Raw genomic sequence first — 23743 nt, 5'->3', positions numbered from 1 at the left:
CATATTTGCTCATTACCCCATGCGTATTTTCAGCCCGACCTGCAAATAATGGCACAGGGGGAAAACCAGAACAAGTGAGCCCCTTTAGGACAATTAGTAGAATTTAGAAATGTATTGCACACATGGACATTTTGGGGGATCGTAAAGGACCCGTACTGCAGCCAAAATTAGTGCAGATGACTGTAAGAATGTTTTCCATGACCACGTTTTACCATGTGTGATAGGATTTTGGAAGCTTTTTTGTGAATATTGGCATGTAGGAATTTTGGTAGGAATAGTGCACACAAATGTTGTTAAATCTGTTTCTCCTCTATCCTGCTTATGACAGGAGAACGGAGGAGAGACGGAAACTCATATGCAGATCATTGACCTCTAAGAAGAGAAGCCAGCGCAGGGCAGGGTAAGACACATGACAGAGAAGGCAGCTGTCTAGGGTGCACAGGAGCTTGGGGGCTGCCACAGAACTCAATCTTCATATTACCATAGAAGATTGCCCGTCTGTGGCTCAGAATTGCATTTCTGTCTGTCTTGACACATATGGGGTTAAATTGATGACCACGGAATATTACTATGCAGTCAGGGCGTGATGATATTGTCATAAGCACAATCAGAGATTGACCTCTTTGTCCTGGGTACCAAAACACCACTGCGCGCATGTGACCATTTTGCAAACCGAAATAAGTGTGCAAGTGAATGCATAAAAAAATACTGTCAATCGCTCCAATCTGAAACCCAGTTTTAAGTACAGAAAATCTGCTGTTAATGAAAAGTATTTTTTCAATCAGACCTGAAAAAATCCACACTCCAAAAATGACCCACACTGAGCGCATATAAACATTAAAAATATATTCATTGAATATACCAGGGGTCAGTATGGTTCTAGCTCAGAAGTATACAGTGATTGGAAGTGACCCTGAGAAGGATGCAGTGTTATGTAAGGTCATTGGCAAAGTATAAAACGTTCCGGGGTGCAAGCTTTGGGATCCGCCGCGCACCTCAATTTCCGATGTGTTGGGTGGCTTTGTGGTGTTTGCGGAGGAACAGCAATTTCCAACTCACATCAGTCCCTGCCCCATTGGAGCTTACAGTAAATTCCCTAACAGACACACACAGACTATTAGAAAATAAGGTCATTTTAATAGCAGTCAATTAACCTAATGTTTTTGGAGTGTGGGAGGAAACCGGAGCACCCGGAGGAAACCCACGCAAACGCGAGGAGAACCTACAAACTCCACACAGATAAGGTCATGATGCGGGAATTGAACTCATAACCCCAGTGCTGTGAGGCAGAAGTGCTACTCGTTAATGATTATTTAATTGAAAAGGGTGATGCTAGAAGGGCAGGCTGTGTACTATGCTTGTGGACAGTGCACCACAGTTTTCCACCTCCCTACACACAGGGCCGGATTAAGGGAATGGAGGCCCCTGGGCTAAGGGCGCCTCCATTCCCCCGTGAGGCCCCCAATGTGAGCCACCCGCCGCCCCCCCGTACCCCGTGAGGGCCCCCCCCCAAGCGCTTACCTGTCACTGTAGTCCTCCGTCCCCGGCGCGCTGTAAGCTCCTTACTGAGGAGATCTCGCGAGAGTTCACTCGCGAGATCTCCTCAGTAAGCAGATTACTGAGCGCCGGGGACGGAGGACTACAGTGACAGTGCTCAGCAGCATTGATCAGGCTGGGGGCGCCCCCAGACCGATCAATAATGCTGTTGAGGACTTTGAAGGGCCCCCTGGATGCCCGAGACTCCTGGGCTATAGCCCAGTTAGACCTCGGGTTAATCCGGCACTGCCTAGACATATAGGTCCACTACTACTTTGCGGAGAGCATAGAGTGATATGTTCCGGGTGGACCCTGCAGGCACAGCGCGGCATATCAATGGCACTGTGTAAATTATCGAAAATAAGTCCTCCTCCGGGTCTCAATAGTAACACAGAACGGTTCTACATAGATATCTCTGATATCTGCTGCGATCCCTTAGTTATAAATGGAGGGGATACTTAAATTTACGGTGATCCCCCGTAAACTGCCATTTAGGGGCTTGCTAAATAGGCCCCACAAACATTATCTTTGAGAAGAAGCATCACATTATGAGATAATAGTCATACTTGCCAACTTTTCCTTGTTGGTTTCAGGGAGATCCCGGGGGAGGTGGGAGTGTGGGGGCGGGGCTTGACGAATGGCATCATTTTGTCACCGCCTCTAAACGATTTTCATAATTTTGGCCAATTAGAGCAGGGTGCGGGGCTAAGATGACACAATATTTGAGTCATTAAGTCCCCCCCCCCCACCACAGAACAGGTCTCCCAGAACTGCGGGAGTCTCACGGACATTCCGGGAGAGTAGGCAACTATGTGTTAAAGAAAAGCAGCTGATGAATCTCTGGAGACTGAAGTGTCTTTTACATTTCTGTCTCCATTACTGAAGTCAGGTTGTCTTACCTGTCAGTCTTTGATTAAATCTTGGTCTCCATGAAAATGGCCACCTCCATAGGCATCAATACATGGACATAGGACACAATTTCTGAACTGTGTCATCATGCCACAGATGGCGAAGCCAACCACGTCTTGTACTGGCTCAGCATCAGGGAGAATGCCAGACTCTTCAGGGAGTGAGGGAGATCACCCCTATTTCAGGGAGTCATTGGCAAGTATGACCATAGTATCAGTGTGTAGTGACCACACCACCATAAAGCTATTGATGGTCAGTGCCTGGCTATTAATACCAGAGACCCTGGGACATACAATATCTGTATTAATGCGCACTGCTGAGACATCAGAGTCCACCATACATATCTGGGTTGGTTTATGAAAATGTCTTGGACAGGTAGTCTTCAGTTGCGCCCAGTAGTGGACGCAAACAGCAGAGAGTTGCCATACACAAATAATAGTGTTTAGATGCCCTTCACCACTCACCATATCTATACACATAGGTATTTACTGTGGGGTAAGGTGGGGGCTTAGAAATATATGAGGCCCCTTTTCTATTTCAAAAAACACATACAATATCTTAACAGGCTTCCTAGCCATAGAGTGGCCTATGTAGCTGAACAGGAAATGTCACAATTAGGAGACATGACCATTGGTGGACATATCGCGTTCAGCTGCATAGGGTGTTGTATGATAATGAACTTTAATATATTTTACTTTTTTAAGACTGACATTAGTAAAACACTTTATATTCGGCGTCATATGTACGCTTCCTATGCTACTTAAAGGCATTGGGAATCAACAACACCCACTAGTGAATTTGATGTCTACGGTCCATGTTATTTATTTAACCCAGAAATATGAAATGATTGACATGTGATCTCAGTATGATGCCTGAACGACTGTTCCAACATGTAAGTATTACAGTCTTGTCCACAGAAAACAGTTCTCTCTCCAACCTGCAACAAAAATACAGTGATCTCAATAAGGGGGGTATTCAATTGTCAGCAAGTTTGGTTTTTTCCCTGCGTTGGTAAAAAAAAAAAAATCACCCGCGGGTTTTTAACTGCAATACCGACCGTTTTTAGTTAGCACAGTGCGAAAACTTGTGCAATTCAATTGAAAAAGAGGGCACGCTGCGCCCGCACGTTAATCATTGTGTTTGCGAGTTTTTAGGGGAGTGAAGGGTGGTTTTACGCGGTCATGTATAACACAAATAAAAGGTTTTGCATACATTTTCATACATTAGATTGCATTACACATTGATAATATCTACATTACAGTACTTTCTTTAGCATATTTTTTAATTGAACTATTTTTTTTTAACCATAGAATCATCTATATCATGTCAAAACACATTACTACATTCATATTTGTACCAAAAACATATATAAATATTTAAATATAATTAATTTGTGACTTTATTTTTTATTTTTTTATTTCATTATTTTTTCAAAAGAAAATCGACTTACACATGTTAGGAATTAGTGATAAACATAAGTTTAACTTTTTTTTCACATTATTACACGATTTCAAATACTTTTCAGAGGTTTTTTATTTTTAACACACCCCAAAGAGGTGCGAGATAAAACAGCATATTGGCCTGTTTAACGCACAGCGTTAAAAAACAATTGAATAGCTTTTAACGCGGCTGCCTCTCGCACACCCTATACTTTCAATAGACCTTCTACTGGTGCGCGAGAGGACCGTTTCATGAACAAATTGAGTGTTAAAAATGGAATTGAATCACGGGTAAAGTTAACCTGCTCGAAAATGATAAAAAAAAAAACAGCATTAAAATGACTTAACGTCTTAAAAAAAAAACCAAAAAAACAACTTGCTAACAACTAAATACCCCCCTAAGAGTAGAGTGTTGTTAAGTAATGTGACTACACTGTGGCTTGTTTTAATAGAAAGGGTCTTGAAAGAAGGTGATTTACATTGTATGGAACTTTTCAAGGCATATAATGGAGATTAGCTGTGGATAAAAGTACTGGTGAGGTCATTTGAATTTGTTATATCAATATGAAGTATAAAATCTCCGTACATTTAGCGCCTTGATACCATGTCCTCGGTAATTATGGAATATAGTCTGTTAGTTTTCAAGTTCTGAGAATATAATTACAGGAAGGGGATAGCATTTTAAAGAATGACAGAAGAGTAAAGGTGATTCCTGAATACGAGATCAGCTCTGCGGGCTAAAATGTTTAATATTAATATACTGTGAAGTGACATTTACTCATTTACTGTGCTCGCTATCAGAAAAGGTAAGTGGAACCTTTAGTATAAGTTAATATTTGCATAGTACTGGTTACATATTACAGTTATTAGCAGCGGTCCTTGTAGCCGGTGGTCGAAATGGAAATTTAGAAGTGGTTGTATGGAACATGCAACGTAATGGAATATGGTAGTTTTACAATGAAGGCAGTAGAAGTGGCGATATGGCATAGTCCCTATACCAGCTCAATTCCAGCACTGCTTGTATCTAAAACTCATTATACGCTGTCATGTTGCAGCCTGACTTTCTGTCTTTTCTTCACAACTACACCAGGATTTTTATTCTCCATCATCTCTTAATTTCACCTTTGGACTTGTACATTATAAATGCCTTACTGGAACTTGAAACAACCACCAGTAAGTTAAAGCATACTGATTATGTTGGCCGTTCATTGTTTTTCAATATAACCCTAGACTGCTTTATTCTCTTAGGTCAACTGATTGCTTAGTACTTGACCAATTTTAGCTATTAACAGCATCAAAGTGTTTTATCATATCAGCCGTTGACAGAAGCAAGAAAAATACTTCAAGGGAAGTCATTTATTGGCTGAGTGGATTTAAATTGCAAGTTATTCAGACTACTGACTGTAGGTCTAGTCGTCAGGCATGATACCCGATGAACAAGTGGTATATACCTGGTATCAGGCCCGTTATAGATATAGAAGTACTGCCTGGAATATTTAAGTTAGTTTTAAAGAGCACCTGTCACCTACACTTAATAGTGGAAGCAATTGTGTGTGCTGAAGCGATGGTCTTGAGAATGCAGCAAATCATTAATTATCAGTGCCTTATGTATATTGGTCATACACTGTATCAGTGATCGGTTTTAACCATACTTGCCAACTTTCTTCAGCTCCCTTCCGGGAGCCAGCCAGTGGAAGGGGGCGTGAGGGGGGCGGGACGGCCAAAATGATGTCATTTTGGCCCCACCCGCTGTGACGGCATGACGCAAACGTGTCATTTAACAGCGGGGGCGGGGCCAAATGCCGTGATTCACCGGGAATCGCTGCGTTTGGGATCTAATTCTGTCCACTTCACTAGTGGGCAGAATTCGGGAGATTGCCACACTCGCCCGGGAGTCCGGGAGACTCGAGCAAAATGCGGGAGTCTCCCAGACATTCCGGGAGAGTTGGCAAGTATGGTTATAAGATAATTTGGTGCTCACAATATGCAATAGCTTTATCCCACAGATATTTTGCCTTATATTTAGTTATTTTCATTTGTGCATTAGTACAGTTATGCATGAATTAATGCATCACATGTTCCCCAACGTTTTTAAGCATTCAGAGATATCTATATCTATGTATATCTATCTCTATCTATCTCTCTATCTATCTCTCTATATCTATCTCTATATCTATCTCTATATCCATCTATCTATATCTATCTCTATATCTATCTCTATATCTATCTATCTATCTATCTATCTATCTATCTATCTATCTATCTATCTATATCTATATCTATATAGGTGTTGGCTAACCTGTGACACCCTGGCTGTTGTGAAACTACAAGTCCCAGCATGCTTTGCCAATATATAGCAGCTTATTGCTGGAAGTGTATGCTGGGACTTGTAGTTTAACAACACCTGGAGTGCCACAGGTTAGCCAACACTGATCTATATCTATCTATATCTATCTCTATCTCGATACTTATCTATATCTCTATCTCCATACTTATCTATCTATCTCTCTTTCTCTCTCTCACTCTCTCTCTCTCTCTCTCTCTCTCTCTCTCTCTCTCTCTCTTTATATATATATATATATATATATATATATATATATATATATATATATATATATATATATATATATTACACATATGTATAAAGCCAAATTCGCAGGACTACAGCTATATTTAAGAATAGGTGGTATTTGAGATTACTGTATTTAACATTATCTTTCCTGGCATCATTTAATTAATACATACATATATATATATATATATATATATATATATATATATATCGGTAATAAGAGATGTTGGTTAATGGGCTAAAATTGTGAAGGGTCTTAAATAGACCCCCAGGATATCTTATGATGGAACAAACAATGAAATAGTTTTATACAAATACAGTCTCTCCCCTCCCAGGAACAAATTACTTAGTAACAGAAACTTAATTGTAGTTCACAGTTGAATCACCTCTGTCATTATACGACATTCTGACACCTGATCATCACACAGTGCCTCTCTTGACTGTGAGGCTGACTGCTACCTCTCTCTCTCCCACTCCATGTTCCTCCTATACTGTGGCCTCCACTCTCATGGTCCTCTCGCTCACAATCCATGAGTACCCCTTGCCTTACCAGAACTGAATCTGGGGGGGACAGGTGAATGCAACACAAAGACGAGAGGCCTCTAGTCTGTTCTTAAGAGAGACCATCTATCGACTTCCTATCAGGATGTTCAAGATATTCTCAGTGGGGCTGCTTCATAAAATCCATGTCAACTAGAATAGGTTACATCAGCAAATCATCATACTAAAATCCACGGGAACTAGAATCTGTCCCCAGTCTTGAGTGGTTAAAATGACTAAATATGGAATTACAAATATACATCCATGGAAGGTTCAAAGGGGCATAGTTGTCTTGGGAAGAAAAGCCCCTTGTCGGTGAAATTGAGTGTTTTCGGCTAGATAATGGATCAAAATGATTGAGGATTGCTTTATTCTTACAAATCAGAGACTGGACTGGCGAAATTTTAAGCTAGTCCTTACCGCTCCAGGAAAGTATTGTCAGGCAGCTGAATATTGCCGAGTTGCAATAAATTGTGGCAATAAGTGATTCCATCCACCCCAATGTGTATCAGTACCACAAACAAAACCCGTCAGCTGTTTGCAACAGGTCAGTGCTTTGGTTGATGTATGCAGAGTACTTGTGCAGGAGGGTTTGAGTTTAACACATACTTGCTCATTCTCTCTGAATATCCAGCAGACTCCCGACTTCTAGGTAGGTCTCCAGTACTCAGGGAAGAGCAGGCCATTCTCCCACATAATGCCCACTTTCTAGTGAAGTGGGTGGAATGGAGGTCTCCATGATGAGATGTGCCATGAATGGCGTCATTATGGCCCCATGGTGAAATGATGACTTTGCGGGGTCAGGGGCCAAAATGATGCCATTCACAACAGCCAGCCCCCTTCAAACTCGTACTTCACCCCCTCTCCGGGATCTCCCAGAGGGGAGAGATAGCATGTCGTCAAGTATGATTTAACATTATTGTTCCAACTCTATTGATCGACTATAAATGCAAACTGACAACTATAGTGCAGATTGGCCATTCCGCAGTCTGATAGAGAAAAGAGCGAAACTCAGAGATTGCATCAGTGGAAACTCACACCTCTGCAAAGCTGCTTGTCCCACCGCAAGACTCGATGCTTGCAAAAGTTCAGCATGATTTAGCTCAACTATTCATGTATATAGAAACTTGCTCTGAAATCTGTTCAATGGTCTTTTTTAAAAGCGGACTCATTTATATACGGCTGAGAAACGCTTACAACATTTTTTTTAAGTGATCTTTATTTAAAAAAATTCCAGAAGCACCACTAAGCCCATTGCAATCATGGAGAAAAAATACATTGTTCAATGTCACCTTGACATTTTACAGCAGTGCTATTACAAAGTAAGCTATTACCTTCCCACTCTGTTACAGACATAATACAAGTTCAGTATAATACTAATCTACAAATAAAGTGCATTTTGCAGAGCGGTGAAACAAAAGTGGAATTCTAAGATTGTAACACCATAACTTCCCACCTCTGAGAAATGGACTATTCTCCCTCAAACCGTGTGCCTTGTTCTGCAGCAGTGGTTATAATACAATTCCACAATTGTGTTTAAAAATGATTTAGCCACACCTGTGCCTGAATGGTGGGCCGCTTTAAAACAGTGGTAAGCCCAAGTCTCATTAGTGGGCCCTACACTCAGGGGCTGGATTATATTTTAGGCAGTGCCACTCTCTGTTGGCCGTTTAAATGCATTTATATTTTCATTTTTGCAATAAAAACTGAAGCAAGACCCAGATTATGGGTGTCACTCCATAATTAAGATTGCAGCCCTGGGTCGGCGCCAGAAGGCTTGATGGAAGAACACAGATCTCGCAGCCATACTGAAATTGGAGCAACAATCCCGTGGTACACAGTGCTGGTGGCTGCTGGAAATTTTACACTTCCTGTGTAGCTTAAAACAATGGAGGAGATTCAGGTAAGAAGGAGGTAAGTGGAGCACACTGGTGAAAAGAGGGGCCTGTGGGGAATAATCTGATGATGAGGGGCATGTTGGGGAAAAACTGGTGAACACAGGTGGCATGTGTGAGAAAAGTTGGTGGATAGCAAAGGGGCATTTGAGAAAAACGCCTGTGGGCAGAGGGGCATGTGGGAGAAAAAATGGTGGGCATCTCGGCACATGTCATTGTGTGTAATATCAGTGTGACCTGTGTATAGTAACCAGTATGTATCAGGTGTGTGATATCAGTGTGACCTGTGTATAGTGATCAGTGTGTATCAGGTGTGTGATATCAGTGTGACCTGTGTATAGTAACCAGTATGTATCAGGTGTGTTATATCAGTGTGACCTGTGTATAGTGATCAGTGTGTATCAGGTGTGCGATCTCTTTGGAGGAGGAGGGCCCCAAACCAGTATCTTGACTAGGGTTCCATGGGGTCTAATTTTGGCTCTGCCCACGTCCCTTCTCAAGTGTAATATGCAACTATGGGGCTGATTTAATAAAAAAGATTTTCCAACAGGTACATGCGCATACTTAGGGGTATATTTACTAAACTGCGGGTTAGAAAAAGTGGAGATGTTACCTATAGCAACCAATCAGATTCTAGGGGCCTGATTCATTAAGGATATTAACTTAAGAAACTTCTTATTTCAGTCTCCTGGACAAAACCATGTTACAATGCAAGGGGTGCAAATTAGTATTCTGTTTTGCACATAAGTTAAATACTGACTGTTTATTCATGTAGCACACAAATACTTGATAGCTTATTTGTACACTGACATTTAAAGTTGATATTTGTTTAAATTATATAATAATATATATATTATATAATATATAATTATTATTATATAATATATAATATATAATTATATATATTAATTTATATTTGTATAAGTGTCTTAAGTTTAGATCCTTAATGAATCAGGCCCCTAGTTATCATTTATTTAGTGCATTCTACAAAATGACAGCTAGAATCTGATTGGTTGCTATAGGCAACTTAGGGTGAATTCCCGTTTCCCAGAACCCCCCTCTGTGCACTAGTCAATCAGGAGCAGCCTGCATATGTCACAGTGCCCACTCTGCCCACCATTCCAACAGGCCAGGCTCTGATGAGGATGTATCCATGGCAATACTCCGCCCCTCTCATTGCTGTACAGGCACAGTGACCAGGAGGCTCCGCCCCTCTCCTTACTGCACAGACTGTTACCAGGAGACTCCACCCCTCTCCATACTGCACAGTGACCAGGAGACTCCACCCCTCTCCTTACTGCACAGACTGTTACCAGGAGACTCCACCCCTCTCCTTACTGCACAGACTGTTACCAGGAGACTCCACCCCTCTCCTTACTGCACAGTGACCAGGAGGCTCCGCCCCTCTCCTTGCACAGACAGTGACCAGGAGGCTCCGCCCCTCTCCTTGCACAGACAGTGACCAGGAGGCTCTGCCCCTCTCCTTGCTGCACAGACTGTTACCAGGAGGCTCCACCTCTCTCCATACTGCACAGTGACCAGGAGACTCCACCCCTCTCCTTACTGCACAGACTGTTACCAGGAGACTCCACCCCTCTCCTTACTGCACAGTGACCAGGAGACTCCACCCCTCTCCTTACTGCACAGTGACCAGGAGGCTCCGCCCCTCTCCTTGCACAGACAGTGACCAGGAGGCTCCGCCCCTCTCCTTGCTGTCCTTGCTGCACAGACTGTTACCAGGAGACTCCACCTCTCTCCTTATTGCACAGTGACCAGGAGACTCCGCCCCTCTCCTTACTGCACAGACTGTTACCAGGAGACTCCACCCCTCTCCTTACTGCACAGTGACCAGGAGGCTCCGCCCCTCTCCTTGCACAGACAGTGACCAGGAGGCTCCGCCCCTCTCCTTGCTGCACAGACTGTTACCAGGAGACTCCACCCCTCTCCTTACTGCACAGACTGTTACCAGGAGACTCCACCCCTCTCCTTACTGCACAGTGACCAGGAGGCTCCGCCCCTCTCCTTGCACAGACAGTGACCAGGAGGCTCCACCCCTCTCCTTACTGCACAGTGACCAGGAGGCTCCGCCCCTCTCCTTGCACAGACAGTGACCAGGAGGCTCTGCCCCTCTCCTTGCTGCACAGACTGTTACCAGGAGGCTCCACCTCTCTCCATACTGCACAGTGACCAGGAGACTCCACCCCTCTCCTTACTGCACAGACTGTTACCAGGAGACTCCACCCCTCTCCTTACTGCACAGTGACCAGGAGACTCCACCCCTCTCCTTACTGCACAGTGACCAGGAGGCTCCGCCCCTCTCCTTGCACAGACAGTGACCAGGAGGCTCCGCCCCTCTCCTTGCTGCACAGACTGTTACCAGGAGACTCCACCTCTCTCCTTATTGCACAGTGACCAGGAGACTCCGCCCCTCTCCTTACTGCACAGACTGTTACCAGGAGACTCCACCCCTCTCCATACTGCACAGTGACCAGGAGGCTCCGCCCCTCTCCTTACTGCACAGACTGTTACCAGGAGACTCCACCCCTCTCCTTACTGCACAGTGACCAGGAGACTCCACCCCTCTCATTACTGCACAGACTGTTACCAGGAGACTCCACCCCTCTCCTTACTGCACAGACTGTTACCAGGAGACTCCACCCCTCTCCTTACTGCACAGTGACCAGGAGGCTCCGGCCCTCTCCTTGCACAGACAGTGACCAGGAGGCTCCGCCCCTCTCCTTGCTGCACAGACTGTTACCAGGAGACTCCACCTCTCTCCTTATTGCACAGTGACCAGGAGGCTCCGCCCCTCTCCTTGCACAGACGGTGACAAGGAGGCTCCGCCCCTCTCCTTGCTGCACAGACTGTTACCAGGAGGCTCCGCCCCTCTCTTTGAAAGTGCAGCCTAGAATAACCATCTGCTCCCTCATGCTGTCTTTAAGGGCTGTGACCAACTTGGAAACGATGGAGGAAGATGATCCCCAGGAGGGGCCCTCGAGTGGGCCGCCATCAGACATACAGGTCAGTACCTCAGTGACAGGCTTTAGTATCTACTGCCACTAAACTGCAATAAATCAAATGTAATAAGACTATTTCCTATATAAAGGACTTATCACAACACCACCAATGCTGGAACCTTGATACTAGCTGCAAAAAGAGGTACTAAAGCTAAACAGAATATTGTGCTGTGATAGAGCAGAATCAAAGCTTTAGGAGGGAAGGGATATAAGCCCCTCCCACCTGGTCTGGTCACATGACGCGCTTCACCCAGTACATATATACCAGTGTAACCCCCCGTCACTGCGCGTGCTCCTGGGGTGCATGGACAGGTCATACACCTCCTCCCATGCACTTATCTCTGCGCGGGGTAGTTCTGTGGCCTGAGTATAAATGAGCAGAGGGCGGCAGCCCATCTGTATAAAAATAAACTCATTATTTACACAATGCTTCACTCCAGTTACCAAGAACATTAAAATAACCATACTAACCAACTTTTCTTTATTGGCTTCAGGGAGATTGTGGGGAAGGTGGGTATGCGGGGGCGGGGCTTGACGAACCGCATCATTTTGTCCCCGCCCCCTAAATGATTGTCACAATTTTGGTAAATTACAGCCCCGCCCCCACCACTTATCTATTGCGGGGGCGAGATCTGGGAGGTTGCCCTGCTCTCCCGGGAGGTCTCCCAGAAATGCAGGAGTCTCCCTAACATTCCGGAGAGTAGACAACTAAAGAAAAGCAGCTAATGAATCTCTAGAGACTGAAGTGTCTTTTGCATTTCTGTCTCCATTACTGAAGTCATGTTGCCTTACCTGTCAGTCTTTGATTAAATCTTGGTCTCCATGAAAATGGCCACCTCCATAGGCATCAATACATGGACATAGGACACAATTTCTGAAGGGTGTCATCATGCCACAGATGGCGAAGCCAACCACGTCTTGTACTGGCTCAGCATCAGGGAGAATGCCAGACTCTTCAGGGAGTGAGGGAGATCACCCCTATTTCAGGGCGTCTCCCTGACATTCAGGGAGAGTTGGCAAGTATGAAATAACTAATAAATAAATATTAATATGCATCTCCTGTCTCACTCCAGCACAGCCTATAACACCCTCTCTGGTGTCCTCTCTGCCCCTCACATTAAATACTGCAGTCACCCACCCCACAGGGTCTCTTACATCCTCCCCCCCCTCCCCAGAAATGGGGACTCCATATGGCAGATCCTCACTGTTAACTGGCTCCGCACTGCTTTGGCAGCGACCCCCCCCCCTTCTTTATTGGGGTCCCCCCTTTTTTCTCTCAGGGGCTCTTCTTTATTATTATAGGGACCCCTTCACCCCTTCTTGAGGCTCTCTGAACTTGAGGACCGCTTTATATGCAGCCACTCTCTGAGGTAATTTCTCCCTCAAATCTGTCCCACTCATATCCTCTCGGTTATGGTGCACTTTGGCCCCTCGTGCAGATGTGTGAATAATAACACCAGTGGGGTGTTATTATTGGTGTGATTGGAGCCAAGTGCTAAAGGGGTGCAAGTATTCTGTTTTGCACATAAGTTAAATACTGGCTGTTTTTTCATGTAGCACACAAACATCAACTTTAAATTTCAGTGTACAAATAAGCTATCAAGTATTTGTGTTCTGCACTAAAAAAACAGTCAGTATTTAACTTATGTGCAAAACAGAACACTAATTTGCACCCCTTGCATTGTAACATGGTTTTGTCCAGGAGACTGAAATAAGAAGTTTCTCAAGTTAAGATCCTTAATGAATCAGGCCCCTAAAGAGGATTAGGGCACTTTCTCCCATAACAAACATTATCAATAATAGTTTCTGAAATGATTTGCATTGACAAGGAGAGAAAGGAAAGTTCTCATATAATGCACTATTTAAATTATAATTACTTCACTATTATACACTCACATTAGACATTTTAAGAACATTATAAAACGTTTCTTGTAAACTGGTCCCCTTATTCAGGGAAAGCAGCCCTTCCTACCAGAACTTGTGGTTCTGAGACGCAGTTCAATGAGGTCCCCATTATAATCTGCAGTTCTGTATTAGACCAACGCGTTTCGACAAGTGGAAAATCTTTCTCAAGCCAAAAAACCTTTCACTGTTTGGGTTATTGGAATGAATAAGGTGACTTGAGGCTGTGTATCATGAAGATGGGGCTGTTATATGTATATGGTGGGCATTGTGATTATATGCAAAGTATTCACTTTTTTTCATATACCATGTGTGCACGTGCTAATTGTTTACTAACTCACAGTACTCAATTCTGTGTTCGGTGTTGCGTAGTAAATATAACTATTTTCATTGTACCACGCAAGTATGGAACATGCATATAACACACATGTAGAATCATGGGATCTCCCCTCACACACACTAACATGTATTTTGTCCCAAACACACATATATTCATCACACATAATCAACCCCATGCCACACCATAGTTACCAACATTTGAACAGAGTTTTCAGGAATATTTTGCCAAGGGGCAGATGCATGTAAGCACGTCACATGGTCCAGATGTGTGCGGACATCAAACAGGTCAACCTCCATCATGACGGGGTCACTGAATTTCATCCTTTTGAAATTCCATTTTTATTATATTTTAAATGCTCTCCTGTAGTAGTGATTGACCCAGAAACCTAAGAAAATAGGAATAGTAAGTGAGAATTGCATGTTATATGCACAATAAGTGAAATTATATTGAGCAATTGGTCATTCTTGAAAAATGTAGACTTTCCAGGGACAAATATCTAACGGTGGTAATCGAGTTATCGGTGCTGGTAACACCGACATGGTTTACTCCTACATAATTACTCCGATAATAAACAGAGCGACATAGAAAACATAACTACTTACCAGTAAAGAGACACAGAGGAAATCCGATGACAGGAAATCGCGACACTTACAAATGACGTCAGTTGCGTGCACGACTTGGACATTTCGGCTTTTGAAGCGGCAACGCACGGACCCAGGTAAGTATTACCTTTGGGTTAGGGTTAGGGGTTAGGGTTAGGAATAAAATTAATATTACCATAGTCCGTGCGTTGCCGCTTTAAAAACAAACATAAACAATGTCGCGCACGCAAATGACGTCATTTGGAAGTGTCGCGATGTCCTCTCATCGGATTTCCTCTGTGTCTCTTTACTGGTAAGTAGTTATGTTTTCTATGTCGCTCTGTTCATTATCGGAATAATTATGTAGGAGTAAACCGTGTCGGTGTGACCAGCACTGATAACTCGTACAATACCCATATCTAGAACCGAGAACTACGGATGGCAGAACTCGAACATTGTATCAACGGAACTTTGCGCCTGTGTGAAACGACCTGTTCCTCTGCAAAACTTTATTAAGCAACTATACAACACACACGCCAGCAGTAACTGACCAATGACAGTCACCTCTGAAAGACTGGTTGCATTCCTCTCTACATGCAGTGCAGTTTGACATGTGCCCACTAGATAGCGCTAGCAGAGAGTGTCCTTTTCATGTATAAAGAAAATAAAGGATGAAATTGACTGCCAGTAACTAGGATCACATGAGAAATTGTTGTTGCAGTGACATTTGGTGCAACACTCTGGGGACTAGTGAAATCTGACTAGCTGAAGCAATGTGATACATAGGAGCCAACTTTTTAAAATGAACAGGGGGAACGTCCCTCCTCCACAACTATATGACTGAAAAGTGCCTTGCAGAGATGCGGTCAATGGCTGCGGCAGCACAAATATTGGGGATACTGAAGCCCCCACAGAGCTGTCTGCTATATACAGCAAACCTTGGGTTATGTAGATGTAGTGCATTACCCTGACAGCACTGTACATGGGAAACTAATATATAATATTGTATTGTACTGCAGAGAATAGGAAAAGGAATTTGTAAAAGTGATAATGTCATGATACAAAGGAGATATCTTCTCAAAATAGAACCCTACAGAAGGGCGAACATTGCTTTTTACAAATGCCCTTTGTGAGTCATTTTCTGTGTCTTGTCTAACTAGTTATTCTGAATTCTTATGCAATTATATTATTTAGATTCCAGTTTCTGGCCCTGTGCGTTGAGTGTCTGTGCAAGCTAACCCTTGCTTCCAATAACTATTCATCCTGAAAAGGCAATTATTCCACTATCTATACTTTCAAGACCTCTCTTCCTCTGGGCCACGGCAAGTCTTTTTTTTTACTATTCAACCACAGTCAATGAATTCAGCTTTGTGTTGGGAGATCTGAGGTTAAGCTCTGGGGATGGTAAATAGATGTCCTAAGGTGATGACCTTAAACAACTTGTACATTTCCTTCATGATTCTAGACATAAAGGGAGAACCTTGGATTCCTTCCCTCTCTGCTAAAGCCATGGACCAGGGCTCTTGTTATCGTCTTGGTTGAGATTTAAGGGATTGCCTCGGGATACCGTGAAGCATAATCCATTATTACTAGGATATAATGATGCCCCCAAGCAGACTTTAGCAAGGGCCCAACGAGATCCATGGCTACCCTGTCAAACGGGACCTCTATAATAGACATGGGCACTAGTGGGCACCTGAAATGGGTTCTGGGAGCATGATACCGGCACGGGATAGGAAGAACAATACTCAGGCACCTCTTTATGCACCCGTAGCCAAAAGAAACGCTGTAGAATCCTCTCAGTGATCTTTTCTGCCCACTAGGTGTCCTGCTGTGATGTGACCATGAACTGGGTCTAATACGGTTCTCCTATATGACTGGGGAGCTACAATCTGTTCTACCACATCCCCACCTCTTTTTGTCATTTAGTACAAAAGCTTGTTACATGTGGCTATGAAAGCCGGTCACCAGGTTCTACGGGCCCCCCATTAATAACTTGCACATTTTCTCTGGCTTTAATTAGGGTGGGGTCTTTAACAAACAGTTCCTTCCTCACCTCAAGGTTAGGCATACCTGCAGCTCTGTCTACACCTTCTCCGACCTCCTTAGGAGGTGTCACATTTGGACCCTCATCATTCGCTATTTCTCCAGTCATACTAGCAAATGGAAATAGCTCTGGGAGTTCACAGGACACACCCACGAATATAATATATTTTACATTTTACAGCGGGGACGGGGCCAAATGCTGTGATTCCCGGAGAATCGTGGCATTTTGGCTCTACTTCTGCCCACTTCACTAGGATGTGGGCAGATGCGGGAGATTGCCATACACTCCCGGGAGTCCGGGAGACCCATCCGGAATCCTGGGAGTCTCCCGTGCATTCCGGGAGAGTTGGCAAGTATAAATAAATAAATATATATATATATATGTGTATGTATACATACATACATATATATAATATTTACACACTACTATATATAAATCCTGACCCAGAGAATAGATGAACTCACCGGTGCATGATTAAAGATATCCTGTAAACATGAACTGTTGGCAGCTCTTGAGGGCTGAGTTTGAGCCCCTCTGTCGTACTTTCTCATAGAGTTTGTTGTGCAGGTTTTAGTTGCTTCAAAGGGTGCACATTGCTTGCAGTCATCCAAGGCTGACCTGTGTCACAGATTGTATACTAGTCTGTATACGGTAATCATATCAATGTGCGCTTGCTTGAGCTGCATGTTTTGCAAATCATACGGTAAAATCTGATCTTGCTCATTTGCTAAGCAACACACAGCGCAATTTAGAAGTTAGCAATCATTTTGCTGCATACATCGGGAACATCATATTGATCACATATAAGATTAAGTCCACACTTACTTGTTGGGGTTATGCTGGAGCCAATATAAATAAGTAGCAGCATGAAATCTAATGGTCGCTTATTCATACACCCTGCTCATCGGTGTAGATTTCGCCTAACAGGGAGCATATGGTATTCAAACGGTAACAGTGTAAGGTAATATGGCTTCAGCATTGCTCTCTGCAAGAGGGCAGCTAATTGATTGGTATTGGTTTTTAGCGTTTATATTCACCTACTGTGAAACTCTTCATCTGCTCGAGCATGGAAAAGAATGCGACAGTCCATTTTGCAAGTGGATATTTTTGGTTGAAGGGATTGAACATATTGATCTTCAGATTTGTACCGTAAAGAACTTCAGTTTCTCTTTGCAGAGCCCCATTTTTATATTTTACATTAATCATTTGGTTTAATGAGCTGTGTGCAGATGAATAGAACTGCCCTGTTCTAGCTACCCTGGTACCTGTGTTAACCTAATGACTCGTCTTCACTGCCGTATTGTAAGATAGACTATGTGTTGCCTATCACACCCCACTTACCTTCAATTCTACTGGGAGAGATTGTTGCTTTTCAATTGCTGACGCCAATAGCTGCTTTATAGCATGAAAGTCTCTTTGCTGATGCATAATGATATAGAGTAGTGGTGGACAACAGCAGGGCCGTCTTTCCACATGGGCACGCTGGGCAGAGGCCCAGGGGCCTCACGGGCATAAGGGGCCCCATAGGCAGGGCCCGGAGCCCTGGAAGAGAGAAAACAAAAAAAATCTTATCTCTTCGCTGCAATCCGGCTCCCTCCTCCCCTCCTCCCCACTGCACTCGCACTGAATGTCGTCATCACGCCCGTTTTTTTCTGTGAAGAGCGCACAGAGAGGAGCTACGACGAGCAAGACAGCAGAAGAGACAGCTGAGACAGACAGAAGTGAAGAATTCAGAAGAAAGCAGGCAATAGAGAACAGTGCGCTCACTCAGTCTATATAGTACACCAGCTCACTTAGTCTGGCTAGGTAACCTACGGTTTAGGCCATGTGACACTAATGAGATGCTAAGCCGCAAAGATAATGTGCAGCCTCCTCATGGCAACCCCTTGTGAAACCCTTCCAAAATATCATGGTGACCTGCCCACCACTAATATAGGACGTTCTGTAAAAAAAAACTGCCCTCAATTGAGCAATTTCTCCATAAAATATTGCTGGGGCAGCTGCTTCAGTGATATTAGCCTAAAGTGTTAAGGGTAAACTTTCTACTTTCCGACTTCTTACTCTTTCCTCTGGAAGATCCCGGAGGGGAGGTGAAGTGTGAGAATGGATGTGGGGCAGGGCTAAAATGACGCGTTTCGAGAATTACGTCATTGAGAATGGCCTGCTCTCCCAAGAATGCGGGAGACCTACCCGGAATTCGGGAGTCTCCCGGACAGAACGGTAAGTATGATGAACTTACCACTTTGCCTGGCCAGTCTTTGGGGATATGCACAGACTAGCCAGTTTCACACGCACCCAGTGGAACTAAAAGCCAAGCGGAGCCATCACCGGCAGTGAACCCTTGACGTATATATCGTGGGTGGTTTTGATGCCCAAAGGGATTTTCTCTTTAATATATATGCCCCTTTATCCTGCAGGAATTGCTGTAAAACATGTAGTGGTTATGTTGCATTATGATTGGCCATTTACTTATGCTCGTCTCCAATCACCACCAGGGCTAATTGTGAGAGAGGTCCTGCAATAGACTCACCTTACGGTAGACCCACCCAGCTAGGTTGTTGAGCCATAATCCCCAACAGTCCTGATTTTTGGACCTCAAAAGGAAAGTGACCTCATGGAAAATAGCGGTGTCTGGGACTGCCTGTCAGTGGTTTGGGTGGAACAGGATGGGGTGTGTGTGTGGGGGGATTTCCTAATTTGTCCAGATTTTCCAATTGACCAGGCTGCGAGGTATGGTGAGCAGTCATTAAATGGTGGTCTATAACAATCAGACTCCAGGAAACAGTACATTTTATAGTAGTATTAATATTATATTGGAGCAATATACATACTACTGTAAGTTATACATATCTTACAAGTCAATGTGAAGATATGTGACTACATAAAGGCTATGGGCTGAATGTTTTATTTAGGGCACACTGAACATTGTGAGCTAATTGTATATTTCATTACTATCTACATCATATTTAATAAATGCTAATGTAATACACACTATATATATATATATATATATATATATATATATATATATATATGTATATATATGTATATATACACATACACACATACATATACACACACACACATTTTTTCATTTATTAATGTGACTCATTTATTATAAATACATATTTTCAACCCTAGTGGGACGTACAGATAAACGTTTCCTGTACAGAGAGGTGCAGTGCAGTGTTATGCAGTCTAGAGAGACGTTCTGTGTAAGATAACTGCAGCTGTCTGTATATAAAGTCTAGGTGCAGTAACACGTGATATGAATTCCTGGATGTGAACACTTCTCTGAGGATTTTCTCCTGACAGAGTTCAGTAATGTGTGCTCTATTCTATATCTAATTAATAATCACAATATAATACATAACTTGCAACCCACAGAACTGGTTAATAATGAAAGCCATAGTAATAATACTCCCTTTCCTGGCAGGGGGGCTCAGCACCTCACTAGTAATCAATGAAGATAGAGATACTATAAAGCATAGGGTGCCTGGATGGTATTTAGCTGCACAGGGCACAGTGTGCTTTAAATGAAATAAAGTCACCTGGTCATTGTTTTAAATGTTTTACTGAAGAAATAATGGAGAGTTGCTAATACAACCATCATTCTTCTAGTGCAGTTTTAAAAATAAAAGCAAATGGCTAATTGGTTGCTACGGGCAACACCATCTTTTTCCCTTGAACCCTGAATTTTCTCTGTCACCAGGGAAGCACAGAAACTACAGCAGCATTGTGATATGTTTGGTGGGTAATGGGATTCTAGGGTGAGCACTCTAGCAGTCTTCATCATCATCATCATCATCATCATTTATTTATGTAGCACCAGCAAATTCTGTAGCACTTACAATCCCAATGTGGGCATCACTCTGGGTTTAATCCTAGGGCTTCAGGGAACAGCAGGGTACAGTACAAACTACCTCCGTTACAGATTTTTCATAATCCCGTGCTGTACCAGTTATAGTAGTTATAGCAGTGGCGGATCCAGGGGGGGGGGGGCGATCGGGGCGATCGCCCCCCCTAGCAGACACTTGCTGCCGACGGCTGCACAGTATGTGCAGGTCCGTCCAGCCGTGACAGGCAGGGACAGTGTGCTGCCCGGCTGCTCTGACTGTGTTTAAAACACAATCAGAGCAGCCGGGCAGCACACTGTCCCTGCCTGTCACGGCTGGACGGACCTGCACATAGTGTGCAGCCGTCAGCAGCCTAAGATGTTAGAAAGGGGCGGGGCCTAAATCGCCCCCCCCCCCCCCCCCCTATCTCGCCCCGGGTACAGCATTTTTCTAGATCCGCCCCTGAGTTATAGTTGTACCTGAGAATCAGCCCCTGTCTCATATTACTCACATGGAATTGGCTGTAACAACTGTCACTCAACACATGAATAGCCCTGTCCCACCCCTCTAAGGCCCAGGATTGTAGTAGAGTGTCAGCTCTGCAGACAAACAGGTTACCACTGGAATGGTGGCGGAAACACTTAGGAAGTGTTTGTTCAGAAGTCAGCAGAAGCAGAGGAGAAGCACTTGTAGTAGAGTGTCAGCTCTACAGAAAAACAGGAATAAGGGAGCCACGTCTAGCAACACAAAGAACAGGCACTGAGGATACAGAGGAGGTGCCTTTTAAACTTTGTAGCCAGAATTCCAGTCAATGGGAGAGAGGCCGAGGAAACTGATAGAATGGGTCTGCGCATGCGTAGAATCGGAGAGAAGCCCGGAGCGAGCGGACGGCAGGAGCAGGTAAGCGTGCCGGGGATCGGGTATATGGCCTGATCCCCCGGAGTGTGACACAATTCACACGGGGAGTGGCCACAGCACGTTGGAATGTGCCAATTCCCCTGTGGTGGACGGCCCCTATGCATCGTCGCACCCTAAAAAGACCCTTTCAGCGTTGCATGCATCAGCATCAGGTGCACCTGCCACCCATTGGCAGGGCAAATCTGCCAACTGTGCTGGAATTGGGAGCAAAAGTCCTGACAGGTGGGAAGGCAAGGCAGTCGCTTCAAATTTGCCATAAATTGTGATAATTTGAAGGTATGTAGCACTGTAACCGTAAAGTGCATTAATTCAACTGTGTGCGAAAAAGAAAATCCTGAAAACATTACATGTTAGGAGTACGTGAGGATCAGAGATAATAAACTGTAACCTAAAAATTGCCAGGATTTTTAATGGGTGACCGTAAAAAGTAATTGGTGTTGCTTTTCAATGGAGAGCTAATTTTCCATAGCATTTATCTTTAAACTGAGTTATTGGAGGAAGTTATTAAAAGGCGCAGAAGTTGTTATGAAATGAGCTTACTCTAGTACTTAATGTAGTTATTAGTGTGATTTAACGTAATTGTTTATAACTGAATAACAGGAACAGAGCAGAAGGGGGGGTTTTGCAGAATTTTTTAGGAATACGTTTTCATACATTACAAGACGAGTACTGTAATACCTGCAAATCACTAATAAAACATACAAATATATGGCGGGACATTCACGAATACTGTTCCACAGATAATTATGTACAAAAGGTGGTGTTGCCCATGTCAACCAATCAGAGATTTGTTTACATTTTATAAGCTGTATGTAAGACAGCCTCTGATTGGTTGCGTAAACTTATGCTGGGGCTGCAAAATGAAGACACATAGGGGCATATTTAACAAATCACGGTAGTGCACTATTGTGCACTTACCGTGGAATTAAAGTCCCGATGTGCCCTCCGCAAATTTATTAAAGGTGCATCGATATCTGCTGCTTTGCACTCCTGATCGTTTTTTGCGAGCAGTCACCATTCAACAGAATGGTGACTGCTCCTGGCCGCAATCTAACAAGTCCCGAAAAAAATATTTTTTTCGGGAACTTGTCTTGATAATGTACGCCAGCTGAAGCTGGCGTACATCATCCGAATTGAAGAAATCCACTGCTGTCAGCTCTGCTCCGAAGAGCAGAGCTGGACAGCGCATGTGTGGAGGGATCACAGGATCCTTCCCTGTCACTCAGCGCGCTCACTCTACAACGATAGTTGCAGAGACAGAGTGGGGACTTTGTGCGCATGTGCACTGCACATGCGCAATTGAAGGAAGAAGAGGAACGAAGAGGAGATCCCGAGACAGCGCATTCGAAGAGGGGGGTAAGTGTGATTTTTTTCTATTACAGAAACAGCAGTTTTTCGGAACTGCTGTTTCTGTGTTCCCTTTTTAATAAATTTGAGAAATAGTTCAATCCTTATCCTTGCGATAAGGATTGATAACTATTTCTCACTTTTGCCGATTAATGATAAATGTGCCCCATACTGTACTAAACCTGGTCCGAGGTCTTTGTTTTCTGAAGTTATAAGAGCTCTCACATTTAGATGTGGAGCAAATGTTTCATTGTAGTCTTAACGAAATTAAATATCACGTTGGCAACTAGTCTAGCTTTGTAATGCTCATCTTTTTCACTTGCGTTATATTTGATTTTAAATGTCCATTTACATCTTATTACTTTGTCAGCTTGAGTTAATCGAGTCAATGTCCACGTTAAGTTTTATGCACAGAATCAATTTCCTCTTGTCCTGCCATTTCCCATTTCTTGGCTTCTTTCATTGGCAAATCTCTCTCTCGTTACGTTCCAACATCTCTTGTATGTAAGTCGTGAATGAGCCTATGAGCCGGTATCTACTTTGTGATCCAGATGGACCTTCACAAGTCAGTTTCCTCTGTGATTTCCGTTTCTTGAGTGTTGAGTGGATTTACGCCCACACGGTTTCTAGGTTGCTGTGTTCCATGGTTCTGGCTTCCTGCCACACTTACCGACACTGTTTCTTCAGAGGTTGCTGACGTTATAATTTTGTGCAGGTGAAGACTCGTCAAACTACACACCGTGGCTTGCTGTCACTTTGCAGGTTTTAGAAATCTGTAACCTTTGCTTTGTTCACTCTTTTCTGCAGAAAAAAAAAACCTTCTGTTGTTCGATCTCCCAATTTAGAGAACATTTCATTACCGAT

General features: G+C 43.6%; 1 protein-coding gene across 1 annotated transcript in view; it reads left to right on the top strand.

Moving 5' to 3' along the window:
* The first annotated feature begins 11803 nt into the window (after window positions 1-11803).
* ATP1A3 (ATPase Na+/K+ transporting subunit alpha 3) overlaps window positions 11804-23743 on the top strand; it is a 104653-nt gene continuing 92713 nt past the window's right edge. Inside the window, exon 1 of the mRNA XM_075189571.1 lies at window positions 11804-11912. Within this exon, the coding sequence (XP_075045672.1) occupies window positions 11820-11912 (93 nt within the window). The 5' untranslated portion in view covers window positions 11804-11819. The remainder of the gene's footprint in view (window positions 11913-23743) is intronic.

Source organism: Mixophyes fleayi, chromosome 11 (genome assembly GCF_038048845.1).
Source record: "Mixophyes fleayi isolate aMixFle1 chromosome 11, aMixFle1.hap1, whole genome shotgun sequence".
In the NCBI taxonomy this organism is placed as follows: Eukaryota; Metazoa; Chordata; class Amphibia; order Anura; family Limnodynastidae; genus Mixophyes; species Mixophyes fleayi.
This window is presented reverse-complemented; position numbering and strand designations above follow the sequence as displayed.